Source organism: Corythoichthys intestinalis, chromosome 13 (assembly GCF_030265065.1).
Source record: "Corythoichthys intestinalis isolate RoL2023-P3 chromosome 13, ASM3026506v1, whole genome shotgun sequence".
In the NCBI taxonomy this organism is placed as follows: Eukaryota; Metazoa; Chordata; class Actinopteri; order Syngnathiformes; family Syngnathidae; genus Corythoichthys; species Corythoichthys intestinalis.
This window is the reverse complement of record NC_080407.1, coordinates 41191547-41213610: the sequence shown is the minus strand read 5'-3', so window position 1 is coordinate 41213610 and position 22064 is coordinate 41191547. Positions and strand designations below refer to the sequence as shown.

Below are 22064 nucleotides of genomic sequence, written 5' to 3'. Positions count from 1 at the left end.
ACACATGTACAATTTTTCATACACACAGGTTTGTTCTGATGGACCAGACCAGGAGGCTTGTACTGAATCAAAACAAGGTATTTATTATGAATAGCACTTTGAGCAAGCAAGTTCAAAGCAGAGTCGAGAGATTTTCATCAGCGGGGACTGGTATGATTAAAAGCACACTCAATAAAAATATCATATGTCGAATTTGTAGTTTTAGAACCGAAAAACGAGAGGGATTAAAGTTGTACTATTACAATGAGAAAAAAAAAAGTTGAACTGTCACTATAAGAAAATAAGTCGTACGATTACTGACAATAAACCTCACATCACGTCGGGGTAACGTAGCTGAATAAACAGCTATGTATTTTACGTTGAGCGTTGCCGCCTCCGCTAAAATGAACAATAATGAAAGCATCTTGCGAGGCTGTGTTTAATAATCAATTCCCAGAAATAGGAAATCCTTTATCTTTTAGCTCATCTACATAAAATTATAATCCATAGAAGGATTTGTACTAATGCTTCATTGTAGCTACCATCTAAGGTACATGTATGTAAAGTGCGTAGCCGATTATTCAGCTACAATATCCCTACGTAATAATACCACTTTTTTTCTTTTAGTAACAGTATGACTTTAATGTTGTAGTCCCCCTCCCCCCCCCCTTTATTGGCCCTAATAATCTGTCATAATAAATCTGTCAATCAACAGTAGTAATAGTATTTGTTTTAATTATATATGATTACCCCACCCCCCAAAAAAACCTATCATTTGAGAGGCAATCATAATTTTCCATATTGTTGTAATTACATTATGTGCAATTAATTACATAATAATAATTGCGAGCATAATTACATCATCTGTAATTTGGGGTCTACTGTTTCAAATATCAACTATGAAAAGGGCAATTTGAAAGGGGGAGATTATTGTATAAATAATGCCACTCGAGAGTTAAATCAGGTGAGCCAATACGTTTGGCAATAGGGTGGATCCACAAGGATTGGACAAAGCACATCCAAGGCACCAAAAGTACAACAGGATTTGAGGAACCTCTACAGAATGCAATCGTCCTTCGTGCACAGTCTGAGGAAGGCAGCATGGGTGACAGGCGAAACAGTTACTGGCCACTGCTTCGAACACCAACGCACTTGTGTCTCCTCATATGATCCTTCCAAATGAATCCTTGACCACAAACTGAGCAGGAAAAAGGTTTTTCACCAGTGTGGGTTCTTGTGTGTGTGTTTAAGACGCTCTTGCGAGTGAATCTTTTTCCACAAACCGAGCATGAAAAAAGTTTTTCTCCGGTATGGATTTTCATGTGGGTGTTTAAGCTACTCTTTTGAGTGAATATCTGACCACAAACTGAGCAGGAAAAAGGTTTTTCGCCAGTGTGGGTTCTTGAGTGTACTTTTAAGTAACTCTTTCGAGTGAATTTTTTACCACAAACTGAGCAGGAAAAAGGTTTTTCTCCGGTATGGATTTTCGTGTGGGTGTTTAAGCTACTCTCTTGAGTGAATTTTTTACCACAAACTGAGCAGGAAAAAGGTTTTTCGCCAGTGTGGGTTCTTGAGTGTACTTTTAAGTTACTCTTAAGACTGAATCTTTGACCACAAACTGAGCAGGAAAAAGGTTTTTCACCAGTGTGAGATCTTGTGTGTCTGTTTAAGTCACTCTTTCGAGTGAATTTTTTACCACAAACTGAGCAGGAAAAAGGTTTTTCTCCGGTATGGATTTTCGTGTGGGTGTTTAAGCTACTCTTTTGAGTGAATTTTTTACCACAAACTGAGCAGGAAAAAGGTTTTTCGCCAGTGTGGGTTTTTGTGTGTGTGTTTAAGTTGCCCTCCCGATGGAATTTATGACCACAAACTGAGCAGACAAAAGGTTTTTCAACATTGTGGCTCCTCATATGCGTACAACAAGTATAATTATTAGCAAAGGTTTTCCCACACTGAGAGCATTTGCAGAGTTTGTTTTCACGGTGAGATTTCTTGTGACCATCATCATTATAAGTTGAGTGTGACGTGGTGCCATTTCTGTCTGATGGAGCGTTGAAAATGTCAGTTTGCAATCCTTTTATTGAGCTGCTGCTGCCGCTTGGAGGCTCCGCTCTTCTGTTGGCCTCACTCAGATCATCATCACTCCTCAAGGGCTCACCAGCGTCTACCTCCTCCTTTTTGATTGGAAGTTGTACTTCTCTCTTTTGCTGTTGAGGGTGCTCTGGCTCTTGCTGTTTCATATTCGGGTGCTCGACTTCCTCTTTAAAGCCAGGAGACTCAGACTCCGGCCACTCAAAATATTTGCTAAAACCTGCAAGAAACACAAAAAGACACATGATATAATTTATAGACCGTCTATCCAGCTTGTAGGCTGTGAGGTTAGATTCGATGAGAGAGCGAGTGTATGTATGCGTGCGTTCGAGATGCTTTCTGGGCTGTCATTCCCATGACAACGATGCACTGATTGGCTGTTAGTCATCGTGCATTGACACGCCCTCAACCTTCAGGCGCAAGCAGTAGCAATTTACTTGTGGCAGGAGCGCTGCTCACACTCGTGGCATGATATCAAAATGGCACGTCAGAGAAAGGTGGACACTGAACGAAAACTGCGATTGAATGAAGAACGGACTGATAAATATAAGTTTATCTTGCCATCTTCGAGCCCAAAGCCAATGTTTCCTTTGTGTCAAAGCACTGTTGCTCTAAAATAACGTGAAAACATGAAATGACATCATGAGAAAAGCCACCGCAATTTTAATAAAGAACGCCCCCCAAAATCAGATAAAATAAAAAATAAAAATAAAAGCTGAAAAACTTGTGCGAAACGTCTGTCACAAAACTGACCTTGTGCTTGACAGAAGAGCAAAGTAGTGGCCTGGATCATGGGTAAGCACAAGAAAGCATTTGATGATGCAGAAATGATGCAAGGAATGTTGCTAAAATAAAGTAAATCCCACTCACAGAAGACAGCAATAAGACATACTGAAATAATTGCTGACGATTTGCCCAAACAGCTCTGTGATGGAATACAAAATGCATTTCCCCTGCAGTGAATGAATCCAATGATGCCACTGACAGGGGCGCCGTATAGGGGGGAAAAGTGGTACCGATTCTAAGGGCCCATGGCCTGAGGGGGCCCACAAAGAAAATTAGAGCATTAGGTAATCGTTTGCAAATTAAAATATTAATCATTATAATTTTAAAAGGTATAAAACGAAGGGTTTCTTTTTCTTGTTTTGTTTTTGGCAAAAAGTAAACATCCAGAGACCATATGTACTGCCAGCAACCCCCCGCGTATTTTCATTAATTGGTTTCGTCCGCCCTTCCTTTGATCAGACCACGCGCAGGCTGAGCAGCGGTGCACATTTACACCAGTCAATGACTGAGTACTGTGCGTGCGGTAGGCTACATCAAAAATGTTTTCAAAACAGAAATCAGGCTATCAAAAGAGGAAAGAAAATAAAGCAAAGCAGGAGAGGGGTAGAAAAGGCCTACAGGATGTGAAAAAGTACTTCACAAAGGAAGGTTGGTGTAAATTGTGTCAGTGTAGTGCTGAAAATTAACCTGTTATTTTAGCTCACGCGACGTCTATTAGAAAGCTCAGAAGCAGGTCCCAGCTCACTCCGTAAGAAATACGGGATTTTCCCGACCTCAGTGAGCGACATTGACCAATTCAAGAACACAAATTCCAAATAATGACGGCATTTTTTGGTATCATACGGATGTTGAAAGTTGGTGTGGATTTTTTTTTTTATCTGGTTGAATCCAGTTTTTCAAGAACTTATTGAATTTAGTTTGTCATCAATTAAATTTAGTTAGTTAACAAGGAAGGGACCTGGCTTCGGAGCTAGCCTGTAGCCTATAGTGGAGATTGTAAGTTTTTTTTTTTTTTTTTTTTTTTTTTAACCTGTCCTGTTCAGCTGTTTGACACAGAGAATGGAAGTCTAAGTGCCCGGATTCTGAACAGTTTTAATGTTTCACATGGAGAGTCTGACATACTCCCATTGTGATCCTTCAAAATACCTTTTTATTATGACAAAGCAGCGAACAGGAAGGGATTATGGGGGGACAGAAGAAAAGAAATACAAGAGAAGAAAGAAAAGAAACACATACACAAACAACAACAAGAAATACATAGAACATCTAGACTAATTATTAATATGCTGGTGCTATCGTCAGCGAGATGTATTTCCGGTTTACACCATGTGGGGGCCAATTGGCCAGTGAAAGAGGAGAATGGGGGTGGGGGTGTCTATAAGACTATAAGCTAAGTGATTGAAAGGGGTAGAGTGTACACAAATCAGTTCTGTGATCTAGAACCCAGTAATCGTGTGAATCTCTTATGAGTGTAAGCCCGTTGGCGACCAACCCTACGCCGCCGCATCGCCAATCCCGGCACCGGAACCCCCAACCCGAGCATGCCCTACCACATCCAGCAGCACGCAAGCCCCACCGGGCGCGCGACAGCCACGCAGACGGGTGGAGAAACCGCGCCACGGCGCCCCACCCAGCCAGCCCGGGGAGCGCAGCCCATCCCTCCTCCCGCCGCCCAGCAAAGGAGCCACCGCCCCCCCCCCCCCCCCCCGGGACCCAGGGTGGTCCCCCGGGCCACCCGCGCGCCCATCAACCGGCCTTCAGGGATGGCAGGAGGGGACGCATCACCAACCCCACGCCTACACCCACCCCCGCCCGCCCACCCGGGCCACGAGCCACAGCCACAGCCCCCCAACCGGCACGGCACGCCATGGGACCCCCAGCGGCCCACCAAGCCCCAGGCAAGGCAGGGTCCCCCGCCGGTGCAGGCGACACCCCGCTGATACACCGGCGCCCAGCCAGCGACCCGCGACGGAGCGCAGGGCGGATGCCCAGCCAGGGAAGAGAGGGGAAGGCGGAGGCAGGAGAACGCCCAGGAACTGCCACGGGGCGATGCAAGATCGGAGACCCGACCCCCCAACCCACTCCCGCGGCCGGCAGCCGAGGCAGAGGGGAGGCCACACCCCGGGAGCCACGCCATATAGAAAAAGTGTGGGACCCACCTACCACCCTATTACTGTGGCTGCCAGGTTCCCGACTGGCAGCCATCACCCAGCACCGTGATGGGGGTGTGAGGGGAGGGTAGTGCAATGTATGCATTAAAATAGGAGAGCTTGGCTTGGGGCAGTGGGACCGCAGCATGGAGTTTCTGTCCAGCCGCCCGTCCCACCGCCCTTTGCCGGAGCTCTCCTGTGGAGTATGATGTGTGTGGTGCATTTAAAAAAGGTGCAGGGATGGCGGGGCCTGTGGTGAGGAGGCAGCCGTGAGGCCCCCCCCCCCCCCCCCCCCAACAGGTCCCAACCATCCCACAACCTTGGTGTGTGGTGCATTAAAAACAGGGGGGAGTCGGGCTGGGACTGTAAAGCCCCATCCCAACTCTCCCCGGAGAAGTGTATGAGCATGTAAGTGCCAGGGTGAAAAATATTTACAGTGCCGAAGTGAGAAGTGTGTGAGTTAAGAGGCAGGCTCCCGCGGGCGTGGCCCCGTCCACCAGAACCACCGGCCCCAGGGCGGAAGAAGCGTCAGGGCCCGGATCAATCCCCGCCCCAGACCACCCACGGCGCCTCCGCGACCGCCCACCCCCCTCCCACCCACCGAGCACCCACCCCGCACCCCGAGCAGGCGCCACACCAAGCGCCGGCGACCAGGGGGCGTCCACCCCACCGGCAAGGGACAGCAAGCCTCACCCTAGGCCCCGCGGGCCCCAAGAGGCCCCGCCAACGACCCCGCCAGCCGGGGGGCAGCCGCGGCCGCCGCGGCCCAGGGAGGCGGACAGGGCCGGAAACAGACCAAGGGGAGGGAAGTGCACCCCCCACAACCCACCCCCGGGCCAAGAAGGGCGCGCGGTATGGCACCAGAGGGCACCTCCCCGGCACCCGGTACAGGGAGACGCGGCTCCGGCCGGGCGGACCTGGGAGGGAACCATGGCTGCCGCATACACCCCCCGGCCCCCACCCCAACTCCACCCCACCCCGGCCGGCCGGGGAAGGGCCACGGCCCCGGACCGGCACCCGCGCGGCCCCCCCACCCGCCCACGACACCAGCGCACGCCCGACGGGACCCCCCGCACAGCCAGACGCAACCAGACAAGCCCCGGCCGAAAATCCCGGGGGCCAAGACCGGCGGCGGGACGGCCCAGGGCAGGACGCCAACAAACTCCACCTGTAAAGCTGATAGAAGAAGAGGTTTATCAAACACCATTAGATGTATGCCAAGGACCAGTGAAGTGTATTATTTACGCATAGTTCCTTAATTGTTCCAAGTCTGATAAGTAATATATAGGGTGTTCCAAAAAAAGTTGCATATGATCCCCAGTAGCTGGGGATTGTAAGTTTTCAAATGGGGCTAAGCCTGCTCCATTATGAAATACTGTAATTGTTTGCTAGCTAGTGTTTGCTCCACTTTTAGCTTACATTTAATTAGTACAGCAGGTTAACCCTTTCGCAAGCTCTCCACACCAAAACAGTTGTCTCTGCACTCGCCTGTTGTAATAGGCACAAGCACAACTCCTCTTGCTGCGTCTGGCTCAGCAGCTCTGTCTCCTGACACCCTTTATGAGCCAGCCTCATCTTTACTCCCAACTGAAGGAGGTGAGAAATCAACTTGAACACTGCCACACCACACATAAAATATCATTGGCTAAGAGACAAATAGTAATAAGTAATAATAATGAATAATAATAATTATTATTATTAATTAATGATACATAATTAATAATTAAATTAAGATACTAGAATAATATAGAAGATATTGTTATATTTGTCATTTTATGTACACTACAGAGCCAGGACCATCTCAAGTTTTGTTTTAACTTAAGTCATTCATTGTGGTATTTGAGAATATTTCTAATAAAAATATATTTAGATTGTAAAAGATGGGCTTCAGTACATTTCTTAAAGATGATATCAGTCTATTCATTATTGCTCTATACGCTGTATGTTTACATAAATATATTTTCATCTTAAATTAATGCAGAAAATGCACAAATTAGTGTGTAAAGATTCACCAGAATGCAGGAAATTACGTAGTTGATACTCTAAATGTGTGTGTGTGTCCCGGCTCTGGTGGTGGGGCCCAAAGTGATATCTTTTCATGGGGCCCAAAATCCCTGGTCGCGCCCCTGGCCACTGATAACGCACAGTTGGTGAGATATTATGATGAGGCAAAGGAAAAGTTTATTGAAGACGTGCTGGGAGTGGCAATCTCAGTTGGCAAACAGAAGGGGAATACGTTTATTAAGTACATTCAATACGCAAAAAACATTCGATCCAAATGAAAAGCATTAACGCGCTCCTACGTTACATGTACTCCGTTAAATTTACTTGAGTAACTTAAAAAAATAATAATTTAAAAAGTACTTCTAAGAGTAGTTAAACTGAGCCATACTTTTTACTTTTATTCGAGTATATTTGTGAAGAAAAAATGCTACTCTTCCTCTGCTACTTTGGGCTACACAGGAGTCGTAACATTTTTTCTCATTATTCTACATACTAGATTTTTTGTTTTGTGCTGGGAACCCTAAGAGGAGCTTGACCAGTTTCACCAAGGAGTTGTAGCAACGATAATCCCATGACTCAATTTTACCAATCAGATGCAAGCTTGCCGTTCTATGATCACGCCAGCCTGCTCAATCAGGTGGCGTCTTTAAAGCAGTGTAAATAATATAAGTATTTGACATAGCCATGCCCTCAACAGTATGAATTTATCATGCATGAATAAATGACCAGGTATCAGTATGTTTTACACAGCGTTACGCGCTTGTTTGCTCTACTCAGCGTGTGTGTTCTATCCTGGTAATTGCGTGTGATATACATGGCGGAAAACACAGACAAGGCTGAAAAGCAGTTTCTGCCCTTGCACCCCTCTTTAAAATAAACTGCTGTACTTTTAGCCAAAAGAACTGTTGTGTTTGATAGAACAATATGTCTATATGCTGTCATAGCAGATTAATGGCGCATTAAGCCCCCAAACTAATTTTAATTTGCCTGTTTTACCCTGGAAACCCCCGTTTATAGACGTCTCACAACTGCTTTTGTTTCAACCCAGCCATAAAAAGAAGGAAAACAATTATATTTATTATTTGAAATGTCTGTCATTTTTGGCTTAGAGTCATTAATTGATGTCTAATATTTAGTTTAAAAAAGAAAACGACTTTAAAAAATTATTCACTCGTATATTTTAAACTTTTAAACAAATGACGTCACAATGAAAAAAATAGTGTCTGTAAATGAGCCACGGATATCTACCTCATAACTATCACTTAATTGTATTTTTGTTTTTGTTCCTGTCCCATTTCCCCCAATATTTTAGATGATAAATAATCGATCTAAACAAAGAAAAACTGAAAAGAAAAAGGTTTCAAAGGGTAAATATATGAAAAAGAAAATCTCGATCACTCCTTGATGTCTGCGATTTCTGCATTGCGACCAGGGGGTGAAAGTGGGCCAGAACGGTCAGGAACGCAGTTCCAGTATTAGATTCTGGGCCAGAACGCATTTCCGGTATAGGATTCAGGGCCAGAATGCTGTTCCGGTACACGGTGCTTGATTCCGAAAATATGACGTCAACTGTCAAAACGCTATGTAAAAAAAAAAAAAATGCTAAGCTGCCACACATGCATTTCATCTCCAAGAAGAAAACAATGGTAACACTTTATAATAACTATGCGTTTTACTAGTTAATAGATCATTAGTAAACTGTTGATAAATGATTTATTGTTGATTTGTGAAGCATTTGTTAACAGTTTGTTAAGCATTACAGGGTGTTCTTAACCTGACACACAGTTTGTGTAGAAACGTTTCAAGTTTTTGTGTGTAATGTTTGGCGTTTCTATCTTTTCAGGTTAAGAAATGCCGTTCACTTCAAAAGAAAAGGCATTTTGATAAGGCATTTTGCAGGCAGCGCTCATGTTGCACATTTATGAAAATCTGCCATAGAACCAACAAATATTTGTACTTTTCTTTGTATATTTAAGCAATAAAACTTATGACCTTCAACAAGTCAAGTCAAGTCAAGTTCAAGTTTATTGTCCCCTAAGGAGGGGAAACTTATCTTACAGCAGGTGAGCACACAGATTCACAACAACAGATAACACATACCCATAAAATGACAAAGACCACAATTAAAAAAAAAAAAAAAAAAAAATGCTATGAACAGCTTTGCCTCTCAGTCCGAGAATTGTGCAAACATAAAGTGTATATAGTTTTATTAAGATCCATCAACTAGCATGGGCATTTAGAATGGGGTCAACTATATTGGAACACCCTGCAAATGCTTAACAAACTGTTAACAAATACTTTACAAATCAACAAATCATTTATGAACAGTTTACTAATGATCTATTAACTAGTAAAACGGATAGTTATTATAAAGTGTTACCAAAACAATCTACCAACATCAGATTTATGTACACAAGTGTTAACAACAAGCATAATAAAGTGCTTGTGTAGCGTAATCTGTTTCCACCAATATTCACTATTTATTTTATTCCATGGACCGCATGGAGGTTTCCCCATCTGCTGCAGTTATCCGAGTCTGATGATGATGAGTCACGTCAATGTGCGAATGCACACAGCAAAGCAAAACGCCTGGACTCATTTATCCGTTCAATTGGCTGACATACTGACATGTGATCAGCAGAGATAGTTAGCTCTGATTGGTTCAAATGTGCATGTTTTCTGGAACAGCAAAAAAAAAAAAAAAAAAAAAAAAAAAAAGTTTTTTGAATTGATGCGACAACAAAAGGGCAATACAACATAAAATGGATCAAATCAAATCTTTAAGGGCAACGAAAGAGTTGAGGCTTTTTTATCATATTTAGTTTTATTTGCTCTGATGGGTACACTGTAAAAAATTTCAGCGTAAAATAACGGTAAAGAGCTGGCAGCAGGGTTGCCATTTATATACTGTCCTTCTACAGTCTTGGTAATGTAAAAATGTTTCACAGTAATAGTCTGTAATCCAGAAAAACTGTTGATTCCTGTATTTATAGAAAACACAGTATAAGTCCGTCAGCAGGATTGCCATTACGAGACTGTTATTTTACAGTCTTGGTAAACATGTTTCACAGTAATAGTCCATAATCTAGAAAAACTTGATTCCTGTATTTATAGAGAACACCGTAAAAGTCAGTCAGCAGGATTGCCATTACCAGACTGTTATTTTACAGTCTTGGTAATGTAAAAATATTTAATAGTCTGTAATCCAGGAAAAACTGTATATTCCTGTACCACCAGAATTCACGGTAAAGAGCAGGCAACTGAGGAGCTGCAGTATGCTGCATTTTTAACGATATACTGTGTTTTAACAGTATTATTTGGGAAAATGACTTTACAGTCCATGAATGCATATATTTTTAAAAAATGCGGATGTCAGGTTTGAAACAGAACAGGTTTTATTTCATCGTGTTGGCAGGCAGTGAAAACTGACAGGAACTAGAGAGATGGTGCAGTCGGGTCGTGTAGGTCAGGCTGGAGATCTGGCGTGATCGGGTCAAGCAGGACAGGCTGGGTCAGAAGTGGTGATCGGTCAAGGACAAACGACGAGCAGGAGTGTGCTGAATCGTTGACGAACTGATACCGGCTTTGGGAGGCCGTGCCTTTTTTCTTTTATTTGAGCAATGTGGAAACCTTTCTCCATTAGGTGAAAACCTTCAATAAACAATACAAAAAGAAAATGTCAACAGTTGCATTTGACTAAATTCAACATTAACATTGAATCTCTAGCACGTAAACTACATTTTAGAACAGTCAATTAACTTTTTAAATTACACACAGTCAATAACTAATTTCAAATTACAGTGTTTAAATCTCTCATTTTTAAATACTCAAACTTTTATACAATAAAAGGACAAATTCATTACATTGTTTTAATTAACAACAACAAAAAGTGAAAGCTTGAATACAATAAATGTCAATGTCAATATTAAAACAGTGTCTCAAATCCCAAATTACCCTTGAAATATATACTACAATTGTCCAAACATTTCCACTGGTGAGTCAAGCAATGTGGTAATGGCCGCTGCTGGCACATTTCATCTTTTAATTCTGCTGCTTACCGGCTGCCTCTCTGGTTATCTTTTGCCAACGTCTCCAGCTGCACAGGACAGCAAGTTTCAATAGCCAAACCAGGCTGTCATCTTCCTTTCCTGCTTTTATAGCTCTAGGTTGCTTATGGGTTGATTGGCCAATCTCTTCCAGCTGTGCATCGTTTCCATAGTGCTTGCATGCCGGTGATTTTCCAGTTCACACCCTGGTTGTCTGCTCAATGCTTTTTTGTTGATGTTTATCAGGGTTTGACTTTACAATGGTTGAAAAATAATTGTCCATGTTGTTCTTCAATATGAAGAAGTAAGAGTTTGTAAAAAAACAATTGAAGCAAAAAAAGCACCTGTCTAATTTACTCCAAATGTTAACATTGGTCTCATGTGTGACGTGGGGACAAAGTTTGTCGCAGCCAGTGACGTTTCCACAGTAATTCACCGCCATACCACTAGATTGGTGTGGCTTTGTCTTTGTATGGTTTTGGTTTTTGTCGAATTCCTTTAATTTTCCACCGGTCATTGACAGTAATGGAGTAATGAAGATGGAACATGTGCATTTGCAGCTGCAGCTCATTAATATTAAACAACAAATGTTGTCAATACAAATGTTGAAGCGTTGGCGACACAGAAGTCGTTTGCGAATGTTTGAAAATGGTGTTGTTGTTGTTGTGCTAAACCGGAAACAATGTTCTGAGCGGACCAATCAGTCCTTCGACGTTCACGTCCCGCGCGTTGATGTGATTTGTAGTCAGGACTTTTTAGAGGGGCACATTAGGCTATGGCGTAGGGTCGTTATCGGGTCTGCGTTAATGGCGTAGGTCTGCCGTCACCACTATGCAGAAGCATAAATCAGCCTTCATAGTGATGGAACGCTACAATTTTTGGAGAAGGGCCAGTTTAGATCAGAGTGGGGATACAACAAGAAACATAACATATGAGTAGAACAGAATGGAGGCGACGTCAAATAATATAATAATATAGCGTATAGGCCAACCAAACATCCAGTCTGGTGTTTGCGTCGATGTGATTGTGTTGTAGTCTGAGGCTCAACACCCATATATCATCCGGTACAGCTAACGCTAATGCATTTGGCTAACATTTGCAACATCAAAATTTAAAACTACTAACAATCAAAACATAAACATAATACATTTATTAAATAAATATTAATATAAATAGAGAAATAATTAAAATAAATTGTATCGTATTGTAACTCCACTGTTGGATACATATGAGACACTTTTATTTATTTCCCAAAAAATTCTCTCAGCTGCATCTTTTGCAAAACAATAGAAAACTGCCCTCTACTGGCACTCCAGAGGAATTAACATCAATATTATATATTTCGCTATCCAGCATCCTCAGAACTTTAGTTTAATATAAAAAATTTTAGGTAATATGAGTAAGACTTAATTAACTTACCGTTTATAAATTGGTACATATAAATCCCAATATAAGTTGAACAATAAGCAATGAAGAGCAGCAAATGTCATCTAAAGTCATTCTCTGAAGAGTCTCCAACATCAAAATTATAGGTAAATAAGTCCTCCGGGATTTGATGGCAAATTATTTGCGGTGTCTAGTTATTATAATTTTAATTGGCAAAAAACATAGTCTATATTGCCACAATGCTCCAAATTTCCAGTCAAAACTCAGTTTCCAAAAAATACGGTAGTGTCATGTAATTGAAACATTAACATACCGTTTACAGCATTCGTCTTGTTGCTTTAATGTTGGTAACCCACAATGCATTGCTAACTACCCACAATGCATTGCTAACTACGGTAATAAACTGTTTAACATAAAAACGGTATTTTAGTGTTCAAAATTGGCCGTAAATTTACAGCAATTTTTTACATTGTAGGTTCAGAACATAGCTGTCAATGTGCACTTTGGACTTACAGTATATTTATTACTTTATGTTAGGGTACTTATTCATTTCCTTATCATTTAAAAAATTCAATGTTTGCGCGATCTTCAAGCTATATTCCATTTCTCTCTGCATACTATAAGTCATTTGTACTTATTTTTCTGAATGTCACTTATGTCTTTTTTTTTTTTTTTTTAAGTTAAATGTTTACATTAACTTCATTTTTAATATACATCCTATGTTCTTATGTAGTTAAAATTGAGATTTGGCATTTAGTATGTTAGGAAATGAGGGAAAATAAAAATAAAAAATTAGGAGATGGAGGTTGGGGTTATTGCTGTTTTTGGGAACTTTTATTTTGAAAAAATATAATTTTGAATGAAAATCAGTTTTTGTATGTGTTATAGAAATAACTGTGCTAAAACAGTTTTCTTTGCATTTCAGTAGTTTAAGAGGTTTGAAAAAAAAAAAAAACATTTCTGGCTCCGTGGCGACCTTCACGTCAGGGAGTTCCGGCAAGAAATTCTAGCCACTTTCACCACTGATCGCGACCCTTGTTATATTACCATGTTTCACCCATAAATTCAGCTGTGGCCATTCACAGTTGCGTCTTGACACTCTGTGATACATGCTACATGGAGTTTTTGGATCGAAACAAGGTAAGTACGCAATAATACCTCATTAAAATCATGGCGTCTTTAATTATGTTCTCTCATGCTCTCACCTCCAGTTAGGGTTTTGCTGTTTGAATTTTTTTTTTAAAATGCCCTCCTGTTCAAAATTTTTCTTCCCACAGAAAATTGAGATTTTGAGCTTTCCAATGATATATCACACATGCTTAAGGCAGTGCTTAATTTGTAAATCATATGGTGCCGGAACGCAAAGTACATATGACAGCGCAGGGATGACTAGACACGCACAGGTCCCGGAACACAGGCAAAAACTGGTACTCGAAAACAACACGCAAATGGCCAATTGCATGCTGTGGGACTTACAAGCCTCAATTTCAGATAATATCCATGGTATAAATGTTATGACAACAATTTACAATTATTTAGGATAAACTCTGCACAGCACGGTCAACTGCCCATATAAACAAAGGTGGGACTTACAGTAAACAGTCAGCGATATAACATGGCTATAGATGATTAATCCATGGCTAGGGACTCATCACCAAAGGTATCACTATAGCCCTTTTCACACACATATCCAGGGAAATTCCCATGTAAGGTGCCGCGGGATTTGCTCATGTCATTGCTTTCACGTATGAACAGATGTCTCGAGAATGAAGCGGTTTGGACGCTTTCACAGACTTGTCCCGCGTTGCACACTGGCGCTCTCTGTTCGGGGAGGGCTGCTGGCGTGCTTTTATGAACCGGACATATACATCATTTTTGTCGTAACTCCAGCCAATTTAAGCTCATCAAGACTGTAAGTGGTGGCAAGTGGTAAAATGGGGCCTAAAAAATCCAGCCAGACCCGAGCCGGTCCGCGGGCATTAAAGCCTGACCCGGCCCGAGCCCGGTCAATTAACTTGATTTGCAGGGTCGAGCCCGTAAGAAAACCCAATTTTAAAAAATTTTATTTGTAGGCTCCAGCCCAAAAAAACAACAAAATTTTATATTTTATTTGTAGGCTCAAGCCCAAACCCCCAATCCCTCTGAAATTTTATGTTTTATTTGTGAGGACTTAGGATAAGGATGAAAAAGATGGGATGCGCCAGTCAGACCTGGACAACACTGCTTGCTTCTTGGGAAAATGGACTGGTTGCGTTTTGTGTGATCACATTTGTGACGATGCCTGTGTCTTTTGTAACGAATTCTCAGTTGGTAAAAAAAAAAAAGTTTTCTCAATGTTTAAAAAGTCTGCATATTTTTATGATCATTATAAATGCATTTAAACAATTAAATAACGCTGGAAAAGTTTGTTAAATACAAAGAGCTGCGGTTTTGCGGACACACAAAGGGGAAGAATAAAAAGGATCACATTTGTCTGCGTAAAAGGTAACAAATTCTCAGTTGGCAGAAAAAAAAAATTGCAAGTTTTCTCAATGTTTAAATAGTCTACATATTTTTATGATCATTTTAAATGCATTTACACAACGAAATAAGGCTGTTAAATATAAAAAAACAGATGCGGCTTTGCGGACACGCAGAGAGGAAGATTAAAAAGGGGGCATGGCACGCTCTGGCTCTGCACTCATACTGTTTGCAATGACCATATACAGCACCTTCGCTTTTTTATTCAAGTTATTTACTTATAACACGTATTTCTTTGTTTAACATCCATAAATCGTTTGAGTATACATATATGAATATATATTTATTTGAAAAAGCGAGTGAGAAGCCCAGCCCGGCCTGACACGAATGTAATATTTGGGCATTTTAATTTTGTTATGTTTTCAGTTTAATTTAGCTATTTCCCGCTTGCTATGTTTATAATTGCGATGTTTGTTTACCGCTTTGCGTTTTACTGCGAAGAGGGAAGAAGTGACGATCGCCCGCTATGATATTTACCTTTATCAGCCATCGTGTTCCCTGGAATTTAACACCTGCTTTCACGCACACCACTTCCTGAATAAGTCCCGGGCATGACACTAGGACGCGACCCGTGAAATGTCCGCGTAATCTCCGTGTCAGTCAACACGGATATTGTTTTCACACACAACTGCTGCACGGGTTAATCCCGCGACATTCCCAGTGTTTCGGAGTATGTGAAAAGGGCTGTAGCTAAACGTTTGACTCTTTGTCAACGTTAAAATACAATACATTTAAAAAAAAAAGTTTTTATATTACTATTATTTTCTACACACGAGAGGTACTGGATCCGCCCAAATAAGTCCCGGAACACGGGGACGCCAAAATCAAGAGGTGGCGGATCCTGTTCCGGCGTGTTCCAGCACAAATTAACTCCTGCATATAGGACAGTTTGAAATTTGGCCAAATTGGGAGTCTCAGAGAGGAACATCAAGTCACCCGAGTGTTTTCCGCCATAAAAATCATGTAATTACTTCAAACAAAGCAAATTCGTTTCCATAGAAAGAAATTTTTCAATCTGCAAACAATTGTCGACGCCGTGGCACAACCCTTACGTCGGTTAACGAGTCCATTGCACAGCTACTAAGTAAGCAACGCCACAATATTTGAGACATTTCCTCACTTATCCTCACTTAGAAGTTACCACGTTTGATTTCTGCCTCATCTGAGGAAGAAAAAAAGCAATGCTTAGAATGACCTTGAATGGGTACGGACTCTTCCTCCTCCTTGATATATGGTGACTCTTCCTCCTCCTCTTTCTTAATGCATACAGACTCCTGGTGCTCAGGACGATGGGCTTGGGTAACATTTAGATCTGCAAGACCACAAACAAACGGGCCAAATCTTATTTCCTTATTTGCAAACTTGTGTCCCCAAAATTGATTTCTGTTTGAGAAAATTCCTCCTTGCCAATTTTTTGTTCATTGATATTGTTGTCATCCAATCCAACACAAAAGTAACTCATAGTGCTTGTCATCACGCCCAGATAGCAGACCGACATTGAATAAACGTTGATTTTCCATCAAAATCATCAGTGTGGTTGACATTGAAATTTTCGACAATAAACAATGTTGAATCAATGACACATGACAGTGACGTTGAAACAATACTGTTTTATGGTATGTCAGGCAATGTGTGGGTTAACATTGTTTTAAAATTGAACTAATGTTGACAAAAAGTTAATTTATGATTTTTTGCAGAAATCCAAAAAGCCTCACACCACTCTCCCTGGTGTAGCAACAAAAGCCTGCAGCACATTGGACTGGCGTGACGCAAAAAATAAACAAATTATTCCGCCAAATCAGTTGATCTGGACATGCTTTGTTTTGTGTCACAGGCACTTTACCGATAGCCATATTTTAAGGTAAGCCTGCTGCGCTTCGTTAGAGCCTTTAACAGCAATGATGTCTTATTGTAGAAAGAACCGCGTTTGTCATTATCACTTGTATATGAAACCCTTTGCCTGACATCGTGTGACAAAGTTGCCAAAATTGTAAGAAACTGTGCATTTGCTGTGATTGGCATTCCAGCAAAGACCCACTTAGCTTGGATGTTAGCAAAGTAGAATTTCAGGCAAACTAAATTCCTTTTCCAATTCATGTGCTATAATCTCTAGATATTACACAATTGAGCCTACCGTAATTTCATTTACTGAACACCAAGACAGTGCAGTCATTTTTCCATCGTAGCTCGCTCCATTCCCACATTTAGCCCCAATTTGGTTTGAGAGTGGTTGAGAAACTCACTTCACCACACAATGCTGAAGCATATGAACTAACCTATGATATCTGCTTGAATTCCATGCGGTTTGACTTAACTGTGAATGTGGCTTTACTTGAATTTTTTAGACTCACTGAAGAGACAGATGAGGATGGTCATGTTAGAATATGCATTCGCTGCTGTTGTGCAAAAGTGGCTACGCTATGCCCCGTACAGACCGCGTTGGTGGCGAGGTTCGCAGCGAAGCTGGTCACACTGAAGAGGAGGCTTAAGTTTGAAATACAGTATGTTTACGAAGCGATATTACAAAATAATTTGAAATCTAGCCATGTTTTTATTTTCACTGTTTATTCATTTATCATTTTATCAGTCAGCCTTGTGGTTTCTTCTGTCTGTAAATAAAGCAGGTCCTCTAAATAAATATAATATTTGTACAGTATATATACATATTTGAAAGCAATAATAGCATCATGGTTGAAAATGGAGGAAAACATAACATTGATTCCGCATTGTTAATAATAATGGAAGGATTTCAAAATTGGAACAATATTAATCGAGGGTGCAACAGTGATGACAAAATCAAGGATTTTTATTGTCTCATCAGTTCACATTTACATGTTAATGGTGAGAAAATAGAACTCCGGTCCCGTTTTGAAGGCCAATATATAAACGTCGGGTGTCAACGTTGATTCAACGATATAAGATCGACAGCAGAATGTTGATTCAACATCTTTTCAACATCGGACTGCTATCTGGGCATTAACCAGGGCCAGTTGGAGGCAGGCATATATTAGGGGGCAGTCAGAAATGTGTAAGGGGCATCATATGTGGGGCACAGCGAGGCACTGCCGAGCAAGTAAAAACATTTTTTACCACTTATCTGTCATAAAAAGTCAGAAAAATCCTACCAAAATACAAGTTTCTGTAAAAAAAAAAAAAAAAAAAAAGTGACATTTTTGTGTGTTTTTCAGCCATCTGTATTCCAAATCCAAATTGGGACATCCCTTGTTGACAGTCAATTCACATGTGCTCATCAACTTCCATCTCTCCTTCACCTATACCTGCACTCTGCCGCTCTACTTTGACTGGACACAAATGGGGATACGTTACTTGTAATTCTTGTGCAATTAATCAGTGTTTCTCAACTGGTAATTTGTGACCAAAAAGTGGTTATCTCGCCACCTCTCTCTTTGCTGCGAGCAAATAACTTTCCATTATCCATTTGCAAGGGAGAGAAACCGAAAGTGTTGACTAAAAATTAAGCGTGATGTCGTCTTCTTATTAGAATAATAAGATAGACAACACATGGTGTCAGAATAGACCGTGCACAAACTCGGATGGAAGTTTTGTCACGGGAAACTCATGTCCTCTACAGAAGAAGTGTTTCCAGTCGTGTGAGTAAAGTGTGCTAACGGGACGTGCTAATGGAGTTTGCTGCAACTTTTGATGGCATCGAGCGTGCGTGTGGGTGCTGAGGAGCAAGCGGACCAAATTGAACTAGAGGAAGAGATTGGTGTGCCTGTTGCCGACGGCGACCAGCATCATAATATACCTGGCGAAGTTCCCATACTCCGACGTGCAGTCATGTAAAAGCAGTGACGTGCGGTCAGGCTCATCAGTGTTGTAATCTGATTACTTTCTTCAGTAACGAGTAATCTAACGCGTTCATTTTTCCAAGCCATTAATCCGATTAAAGTTAGTTTCCCTAGTGCCTGTGCGTTACTATTTTGTTTTTGCCTCATAATGTATGTAGAATGAAGAATACTCTAGTCATGTACGAAGAAAAAAAAAACGGTTCACGTGTATTACGATGCTGTTTGAGGCTGTCTGCCACGGCGGTCAACAACATAGCATTCTGACAAGGCAGGAAGGCTAACAGTGAAAGGCAGGATATATATTGCAAATGGATGCCTTTGCTCACTGGAAATACAGCCTTTACTTCACATTTCTGTCCAGTAAAGATGACAAAAATATCCCCATTTGTTGCAAACTTTACGCTGGCTGAAAAAGACTGTCGGCCGCTAAAAACTACATCCAATTCAACAAGGAAGCACTTGGAATTAGAGGACAACGCGACAAAACTCGAAAAAGCCTACAGGTATGCACCAGCTCCAGCACTTCTACAGTTTGTAACTAGCCTTTATGCACATTTTATTATCAGTGTTTGTAACCATAGGCGGAGTTTTACTTTTGTGGGGCTGGGGGCAAAGCATGTTGATGACTGAAAAAGTCAAAAGTTTGGACGCACCTAAACATTTTTACGTTTTATATATTTTCCCTACTATTGTAAATCCTCTCTGAATGCATCAAAACTATGAACGAACATGTGGAATGGCAAAAAATATTTAGTCGTTGGAGTTGATTTGAAGAAATTCCGTGCATGTTGTCAGTTATTTGTTAGTTTCAGGGCTCCGGCGTGGCTAAGCTAGCGCGAGTGAATGGTGGTTGAAATCAACTCCATCGACTAATTAAACCCCCGCTAACTCAAAGATTAAGCCTTACGTGAAAAATTCAATTACATGCGATGACATTTTTTGTTGTCATTTTTATGTTGAGGCAGCAAAAGGAGAAAAATTGGCAAAAAGTAACTGATAAGTTACTTTTAAATTAACTTAGTTACTTTGATAATAAAGTAATCAGTAAAGTAACTAGATTACTTTTTTGAGGTGTAATCAGTAATCAGTAATTACATTACTTTTTTAAGTAATCTATGACAACACTGGTCATCATGACAAAAAATAATTATAACATCAAATTTATATTAATATTTGTCCACTTATTTTCATGTATGACTTAATTTCGAACATTTTTTATGGTCAAAATCGCTGAATTTACCTATTTCCTGTTCAAATAAAGAAATGAAACGAGAGGTGCGGCAGCAACGAGTAAAGCCTCACCTCTGAATCCGCAATCCATCCCAAACTGGGTTGATACATGCAATTTGAGCGTGCGGGTTGCCTTATATCTGCATGTCGCCATTCTAATGTTTGCAGATACGTTTATTTGACCTGATTTTCCACAGTCTGGCTAATGTCTTTAACCCGTAAAGTTTAATGTTTGTTAGGGACGTATTTAGTTTTGCTTATGGGGAAAAAAAAACGCAGTGAAAAGGCTCAGGTTTCGGCAGAGTAGAAGGGGGGCGTACGTGAGCCAACGGGTACTTGGCGCCAGGCGAGTCAAGTGCACTGCTGCGAGCCATTTTGTATTTTGCTACATCGGACTCCCAAAATGGAAGAGGATTATATATCTAAGCTTAAAAATTTCTCTTAATTGGACTTTCAGTCAAAAGTGGACGTGATTAACACAGGTAAAACCAACGCCGGAGCTAAAAGGCTTGCTTCAAACTACGGGACAGAAGATAACTCGCTCTTTTCAATCCGAGTTGTACACCCGAAAAGACTGTCTATGTGGCTGTCCTTCGAAAAATCGCCTTAGCTGCTTTCCCTGCCTTTTGTCCTCAACTTGTGCCAATGTCTGGACTAACAGGGGATATTGTGACATGGAAAATTTACCACGAAGCCTCAGCAAACATGAGTGATCGACCACTCACATTCAAAGCCAGATTGCTTTAAAAACTTTTGGAAGCTCAAAGATCGATTTGGCTTTGAACAAACAGCGGAGGCTCAACGTTAGCATCCACAATGCTAAGATAAAGGAAAACCGAACGATTTTGAAAGACCTCATTAATGCAACCTGCTTCCTAGCTAAACAGGAGTTAGCATTTCGTGGTAACGATGAGAGGGCAAGCTCTTCTAATCGTGACAATTATGTGTAACTATTACATGCTTTTGCTGAGAAAGATGAAAGGTTAGCTAGACTTTTGGACACATCCACTGTTTTCTGCCTTGTCAAATAGAGTACAGAAAAATGTAATCGAAGCAATCGTCTCCATTGAGTCGGAGAGACTTTTAAAACTAAAGGAAAATAAGGAGGACTTTTACAACAAGGAGGTTATTGTCGCGAAGGACAGGCGCATGGACTTCATCTACAAATAAAGGTAAGAGCACAAACAATTTTCATTTCAATCTTTTAATAAAGAGATTAGACTAAGAAAAATACAATAGGATATTTAAAAACTAAATTTTGGCCTTATATAAAATATTCTTTGTTCTTCTTTTCATGCTTTTTGTTGAGCAATCTGTTTTAAATTGATTAAAGTATCAGAATTAAAAGTTTTAAAAACAACTGAATATTTCACTAAAGGTCAAAATTGAAATCTGTGGTTTTGTCCACCACTCTTTACTCTCATTTATGTTGCATGAATTATAGAATTGTGACGGCCAACACATGGAGGGTGTAGAGCAAATACATACCGTAATTTCCCGAATATGACGCGCACTTTTTTCCCCCAAAATCAACTTGTAAAATCATGGTGCGCATTATAAACGGGTACATGGATGGAGACAGAAATATATATATATGTATATATATATATATATATATATAATAGGGCTGTCAAAATTATCGCGTTAATGCGCGGTAATTAATTTTTTAAATTAATCACGTTAAAATATTTGACGCAATTAACGCACATGTCCCGCTCAGACAGTATTCTACCTTTTGGTAAGTTTTACAGCAAGGCTTTTTGTGCTGTAACAGCGAACTCTTGTGGTCGCTTTGCAATATGGTATATTTTTTTCTTGCCAGCTCAATATGACTGCACGACGTCTCGGGCTGACGCCTACGTTGTGATGTTGTGCTTATATGATCCTTGGAGAAGATTTGTCCGTAAGTATGGTTGTTGTAAAGAATGTACATATTATGTTAGTAAGCGAAATGTTCTATTTTTTGTATGAGACGCTTTTTGTTTATGTTTAGTGAACCTGTATAGCGTGCTAAGCTAACGTTGTTGCTAATGCAATGCTTGTGTACTTTCTTTTTTGTA

General features: G+C 40.8%; 1 protein-coding gene across 1 annotated transcript in view; it reads right to left on the bottom strand.

Moving 5' to 3' along the window:
- The window catches only part of LOC130928666 (zinc finger protein OZF-like), a 70724-nt gene that overhangs the window by 44257 nt on the left and 4403 nt on the right, over positions 1–22064 (bottom strand). Inside the window, exons 2-6 of the mRNA XM_057855385.1 lie at positions 16158–16274; positions 6495–6622; positions 2824–2854; positions 2005–2290; positions 1132–1884 (exon numbers count right to left, since the gene is read on the bottom strand). Coding sequence (XP_057711368.1) covers positions 1132–1884; positions 2005–2290; positions 2824–2854; positions 6495–6622; positions 16158–16274 — 1315 coding nt within the window. The remainder of the gene's footprint in view (positions 1–1131; positions 1885–2004; positions 2291–2823; positions 2855–6494; positions 6623–16157; positions 16275–22064) is intronic.